Source organism: Parasteatoda tepidariorum, chromosome X1, assembly GCF_043381705.1.
Source record: "Parasteatoda tepidariorum isolate YZ-2023 chromosome X1, CAS_Ptep_4.0, whole genome shotgun sequence".
NCBI classification, from domain to species: Eukaryota; Metazoa; Arthropoda; class Arachnida; order Araneae; family Theridiidae; genus Parasteatoda; species Parasteatoda tepidariorum.
The window spans coordinates 52238840-52246406 of NC_092214.1; the positions used below are offsets into that span (position 1 = coordinate 52238840).

Sequence of the window (7567 nt, forward strand, 5' to 3'; positions counted from 1 at the left end):
TTTTTTGGCTGTATTAATTATTAGAGGACGAGATTAAAACCTTTCGTTTTTAAATTTTCTAATTAGAATAGAATTAATTTCTTAATTTTTTTTAAATTTTCATAATTTTTTTAGAGGATTTTTTATCGTTTTTATTTCTTTCCGTTCTTTTTGTGTATTTCTATCTAATTATGTAGGGAAAAGGGGGGCAATACCAGGTAGCTAAGATTTGAAAGTCGGTTGGAACTAATCTGTTACACTTACAAACTTCCAGATTTAATCAAGGTATCCATTGTTTAGTCGTATACAATACATCATTTCTGAAGAGTCATTGATGTACTACATTTTTTATAAATGAATTTTCTCCAAAATAATTGAAATCACCCGATCTTTCCTCACTAGTGGAGTAAATCTGGGTACACATGTTAACTCTATGGGAAATTTAAAAATCCCAGAATTTCAGTGCAATTAAGCAGACATTTCTACTTTACATCACAATTTAATAAAATTATGCATTCAATTTAGATGTGATGAATTCAATTCGTACTCAAGACGGGGAGAGTTGGACAATTGTCTTGGAGCCCAGGATAGCTGACAACCCGACAAAACTTCTTTACAAAAATCTAGTCTATTAAAAGGTTTTAAACTTTCAGGTGGCAAATCCCTTTTTCAATTATAAAACAAATAATTTTTACCTATTTGCACTTTGTTTGCGACTCGTATAACAATCATTTAAAAACGTTTATGTCTTAACCTTCAAGGCACAGTGGTCAGGTGGGCAGACGAACATTAATGATTTCGTTTTAGCATATAAGCTATACAAAATTGAAGGCAAATGTTAAAATGACTGTCATTTTGTTACTTGATATCTTCAATGACGATCATAAACTCTTTAAGCATTAGACTAATATATATTAGTTCTTAAAAATATTTAAATTTTTGAACATATAGTGAATATTTTCCCAACATTAAGTCTAAAAGCAAATTCAATGTCAATATTATTAAAGATTATAGTTATTTAAATTATATTAAGAAACTAGGCGAAGCTGAACATTTTCAACTTCTTCTTGACCCATAACTTTAACCTTCACCATTCATTAAAAAAATATCAATTCCTAAAATTTGAAAATAGAGTGATATTGTCCTAAGTAAGTTTTCACAGAACATCTTTAATTATAAAGGAATCAAATAATTCAACCCTTTCGCTTACATAGGTAACGCAATGTTAAATTATTAATACATACATGAATCATTTTTTTTATTTCCAATGAGCTGCACAATCGGTCTTGCCGATGAGCAGACCTAGTGCGTTCTCCAGAGATGGTATCCACTCTTTCAGGACCACCACAATGGGTGAGATACCGTTGGTCATGTTTATTTGAACGTCTAGTTTCTGCCACACTAGATGGCAGCACCGAGACTCTATTTGGATGCTAAAGTGCACTAGGAATTTAATTTTGCCGGAAATGCCAAGAGCCAATGAGGCACTCCAGGGAACTTTTACATGTCGCATAATCATACGACATGGCCGCTGAGGATTTTCTGCATCCCGAAAATCCGGTGTCTGGGCCAGGGATCGAACACGCAGACTTGGACTCAGAAGGCCGACGACAAACCAGCTGCGCCACCCAACCACATACATGAATCATTGCATTTGACATTTAAAAAAATCAAATAAATATTATTTCAACTTACCAAAAGGGAGACTAAATTGCTCGAGGGAAGGTATTTTTTCAGTGATAAGCAAAACTCTTAGGTCAAAATGACCAAACAATTTCGTTCTCCTGGTAAGTTCATTTGAAATACAATGTTGCGTGTCGTTGCGGTTTCTCATTAAAAAAAAAATTTTTTTTTAAAAAAAGCCTCCCACCCCCCTTTTCCCTCTAGAAAGTTTGCACAGGAAAAAATTTGAGTCTGAAATTCCTACAAAGAACCTTGTTAACTTATCCCCTTCCGAGCCATGAGACATAATTTTCTTTTTGTCTTCTGATTTTTTTTTCAAACAGAAAGTAGCGGAGTATGAGGGTGCCATTTAAAAGGGCGTACCGAGATAGGCCCCGGTGTCCTGGTGGGCCAGTCCATCCCTGTCACAACTGATTCTTAGAAGTTTGAAAAAGCTTGTCATTCAATGACTTTTGCAAAAAAGTTTTTGAGTGTTCATAAGAGTCACTCTCTCCCTTTCAGGAAATTGTGTCTTTAACTTTCTGCTTACGGCTGGTACAACATGTGGACCGCACATGGAACAACGTAAGAAAAGGGTTAATTTGACTTTTTGCTTACGGTGCTTAGTATAAAGAAGCCATTCTGATTCAGCCGTAAGCAAAAGACTAATGGTGCTTGGAAAAAGAAGTTAGCTGTCAAGGAATATATGATACCAGTTTTAAACTAATTTTTTTTGGAGGAAAATGCTTAATATGTTTCGGAAAAAAGTAACAGTTACTTTCTATAGTCTCGCTACAAATAATTGCACTTTTTCCCGAAAAGTAAAAGCATTACCATTTATGCTCTTTAGTATTGCTATTTATTGTAAATTCTTGTTCAGAATAATATATTATCCTAATAATATGTCCTAAATGTATACGCATTGTTGAATATAAATATTGACGCTTTTTATATATCAGACAATTGAAGGTGTAATTGAATTGTTTTTTATAGATTGTACGAGCTCACGTGATTTCTCAACATGTTCTTTTCTTACGGACAATGAGCAGAAAAACTTACCTTTCAGAAACATGGGGAGAACATTTGAAAGTTGAATTAAAAATTACGAATGAATCTCCAACCGAGGATGATGATAAATGTAAGTTCGAAATTATTCTTTTGCAGTTAATAAACTTTATTTCGTATTCTTATTTAACGTACAAAAAAGTTCGTATATTTACAATAATTTAATATTTCGATTGAAATTTTCTATTTTATATATGGATTACTTATACAATTCAGTGTCATTTGGAAATTGAATGAAGCAAAACGAAAAAAACATTGCTTGAGAATATGTATTATTTGAGATAAACTAAAGACATACTATTGTTTTTTGGTATTATTTTGATGATGTTCATACAGTTTTTCTTATTTTATTTTTTTTTTAGTTGTAGCCAGACGAGATTAAATTCTTTCGATGATATTCGATTTCCAAAATATTTCTTTTATGTAATAGACAAAATAAATTTCTATGTTACTTTAATATTATTAATCTATTGCGAATTTAAATTTTTAAAAGGAAATTTTATGATCAATGTCACGTCTTATTCCAGATGGAATAAAGGTTTAAAGAACAAAAATTCAAAATTCCTTAGGCTAAATAATGTTTAAAAAAATATTATTAAAATTCAATTTCATTTTCAATAAAACTCCCAATAAGATAACTGAATTGACCAATTTAATCAATAAATTATTTATTGTTTTTAATGCAACAAATTATGATGACAAACGTGACATAGTAAAAAAGTCCTTAGCACTAAAATGCTTCATTCATCAACCAATATTGGAAACAGATGCTTTTCAAAGTATCAAGTACCTTCAATGTTAAACAAATGCTGTTATTCAAAAATTCCTTTTGTATTATGCAGTTACTCAAAAATTTATACTTGTAATATCGTTTGAAACCTTTTTAAGATGCAATTTAGAGTATTTAGCATAATTTTAGGATATAACAAAGTAGAATGTCTTATTACTGGAAAGTGACAGTGAGGGAAAACATTTTACGTTTTATGCATCGAACAGCTTCATAATTATAAAATATGACAGAATAGAATGTTTTATTCCTGGAAAGTAACTCTGAGGAAAAACATTTTAGGTTTTATACATCGAACAGCTTTATAATTATAAAATATGACAAAGTAGAATGTTTCATTCCTTGAAAGTAATTCCGAGGAAGAACAATTTAGGTTTCATGCATCGAACAATTCCGTTTCAACTATACTTTCTTTAAAATATTTTTCTGAATTGTTGGCTTAAAATTTTATAATTTTTTTCTTGAAAGTTTCTGTTGTTATAAAGAAAAAACATGTTAATTGACTATTTCAATGAAAAATATTTTTTTTAAGCAAGCAGCAAATGGCATTGAATTATGAAAATAACCTATGTAACGCCTAAATAAAATACTCATTGTATGTTATTATCAATGAATTTAATTCTTATTTCCTAATATTAATGTTGTATGAATCGTTGTACTGCTACCAGTTTTTTATTTAGCTTTAGGCACATTAAGTATTTAAAAAACAACAAGCTATGAAAATTATAATAGAAATAGCGCATACAATACCAATCACTGGAATTGCATCAAAGACAAGTATTAAATAGAAGTTGATATTTTTAAATCTTAAAAAAAATCAAGAAAAAGAAGAAGAAAAAGAAAGTTGCTAGCAAAGAAATTTCCATGAATTTTTAAAAAACATTAATATCTATATTAAATATATCAAGTACATATTTTTTTGAAAACAACAGTTTGTTGCAAGTATTAATACAATTTTTCTTCTTTATTATTATCCTTTCTACTTCGGAAGTAATATAAAGATTCCAAAAGAATTTTAGAGTTTATCTTAATTTATTCATTCCCTCTCACAAACATGAAACAAGAAAAATTGAGCTATTTTTTCTATTGCTATCCAACTTTTCGCGAGTGTTTGATTGTAGATACAAATAGATTCCTCATACTATTAAGATCAACCTACTATTAAACAAAGACATTGTTTTTTAATTGTCCCCAAAGAATTCCCTCAATTGTTTTAGACTATGAGCCAAAGTTTGCTTAAAAGTTATCTCTTTTTTTGGAAAAAAATCGCTTGTGATGCTGAAGCCTCATTTATTCTGTTATTTTTTCTCTCTATTCATCAACACAAACTTGAGGAAAACACCTCCAAAAGTAATTTCTTTTCCTAAGATTCTAAAATTCAGAAATATACCTTTTATTCAATTAATGTTTTTACCACTGTGTATTCAAATGAGGCTTGAATTTACATAATTACATTACTTTTTTACTTCACTGAAAAAGTCTTAATCGTTCTATTTCTTTATGTTATTCCTAAATGAACTTAACCTCATCATAGTATTATAATGACGTTAATATCTCCATAAGATGAATTAAATTTATTAAATATCTTGAAACATTTGAAGCTATATTTCTCATAATGTTACAATGATACTAATATAAAGACTGATACTGTTACTATAATATTTATATTCATACTATGATAATTTTACTATATTGTTAAAACTGCTAAGAACCAAAGTATCTAATGGATAATGGAAATAAAAATTTCATTTTTATTTTCCAATGACTTACAATTTTTCAAAAATTATAATAATTTTAAATTTTAAAATAATTCAATTTTAGGGTACATTCAAAGCAACACCATTCTAAGTGATATGAAACACCGTAAAGGTATGGTACGTGCCAAAATTGTTCGACCTAACATACCAGTAAGCAATGGAGTAGTACACCTCATTGACAAACCATTAATGGTGATAGACAAGACGCTTTGGGAGCAAATAGAAGAATATAAAAGCGAACGACTTAGGTAATAATTATTTCTTTATAAGTCTTAAATATGCATGCAAGAACAAAAAAGGAAAGCATTCCTGTAACATCTCGTTTTGGGTCAGAGATCATGGATTCGACAATTTCGTGTCCAGCGTCTTTTATGTACACTGGTGGACAAAATTAAGAGATGGAAAGCATTTTCGCACATTCATTTGCACATGCAAGATACCCGCACACCACTCCATGTGTTTGACAATGGTTCCGTGAATGCCCAGAGGTACAGACAGGAGATCCTAGAGTCCTATGGTCGTCTTTTCAGGGGCGCTGTTGGCCCTGAGTTCATTTTTATGAACGACAATGAGCGACCATATAGGGCTCTCATGGTTGATGAGTATCTGGAAAGCGAGGATATTCAACGAATGGATTGGCCAGCCAAATCCCCTGACCTGAATGCTATTGAGCATGCTTGGGATGCTCTTGGGAGAGCTATTGCGATGCGCCAACCTCCCCCCAGAACCATTCTGGAGTTAAAAATTGCTCTGGTGGAAGAATGGGAGTGTCTTCCACAAGTCCTCCTTAACTTCCTTATCAACAGCATTCATACTCGTTGTGCATGCTGTCTGTCTGTCAGGGGTGACCATACACCATACTAGAGGCAACACACACTGTACAAGCCTCACTTTTATTGTCATCTTTTAACATTAAGTTCAGACTACATCGGATTTATTGGCAATAGGTCTTGCCAGTGAATGGTACTTTCATTTTTGTTTTGCATACTTTATTATCATGGAATAAACTATATCCATACCAAATTTCATTCATTTATATTCAGTATTTTTTGAGATATTTGGGAAAATGTCTTTCATCTCTTAATTTTGTCCACCAGTGTAGTAATGTGGGTCGTAATTACTTCCCCTACAAGCTGGGACGTATCGATCTAAAGCTGGGTAGGCTCCAAGTTACACTGTAAAAAATTCCAAATCAAATTACAGTAAAAATCCATTTTTACTGGAGCATGTTACGGAACAAAAAATGTGATATAACTTAATTTTTACAGTAATAATTATAGTAAAATTGCTGAACCACTCTAATTAAATAAATATTACTGTAAGAGTTACGGTAGATGTTTTACGGCAAAAATGGATTTTATGGAAGTTGCACACAAGTGATGGCACTTTATATCGTAATTTTCTCCAGAATTTTTTACAGTGAGTCACTGGAGAATGAAGAGTCTATAAGAAAAATTTCGTGTTAATCTAAAATATAAATCATAATCGGTACAATTTAACGAAACGCTTAATTTGTATCTGAAAAAACGTAAACATTATTGATATATATCTCGATTATATTTAATACATGCATGCATAACATTCTATGGTAAATTTAATTGATTCGAACAAGCAGCAAGCAATTATTTTCGAAATCATTTATTAAGCGAAATAGTTTCATATAAAAGACTTTAAAGTTGAATCAGATAAAACTTGAAAATTACGAAAATCGTAAAAGTAATGCAAAATATTGACAATTAACACTGTACGAACAAACAACTAACAATTAATAATATACATTCTTAGCAATATTACTAACTAAATCTTTACTTTTTTTAAAAAATCTATACTAGTCCTCTACATCCCTTTTATTAGTCCTCTTTATATATTCTTCAATTTCGAAAAAAAAAACTAATTTTAGATCAAAATAAACAGACTAAAAAGACTTAATGTAAGACATATAATATATTCTGAAAATTTTGCTTTGTGCAAATGTAAAATCATTTTTTAGTTAACAATCACTTAATTGTTTTCAAAATCTCACTTTTTTAAATCTTCTTAATTGTCTTACTTCTGAAATGTTAAACGTTTTAAGAAAGTTTGACAGTTTTAAAATGATGAGCAGAAAATTAGATTCAGTATGCCAATACTAGTAATGCATCATACAATGGCCATATATATGCATACATGAACCATAAATATTTATATCAAGGCAGTATGGTCGAGTGGGTGGACAAACGAAATAGTTTTCATTTTGTAATCATAGTATGGAGAGCGAGAAGCTCCCCATACTATGACTGCAATAAATATATATAATATGCATGCAAGAACAAAAAAG

At 30.5% G+C, this 7567-nt stretch overlaps 1 protein-coding gene across 1 annotated transcript in view; it reads left to right on the forward strand.

The window, feature by feature from the left end:
• Positions 1 to 7567, forward strand: part of LOC107443694 (fasciclin 1) — a 264168-nt gene that overhangs the window by 230164 nt on the left and 26437 nt on the right. Inside the window, exons 6-7 of the mRNA XM_016057640.3 lie at positions 2635 to 2779; positions 5315 to 5498. Coding sequence (XP_015913126.1) covers positions 2635 to 2779; positions 5315 to 5498 — 329 coding nt within the window. The remainder of the gene's footprint in view (positions 1 to 2634; positions 2780 to 5314; positions 5499 to 7567) is intronic.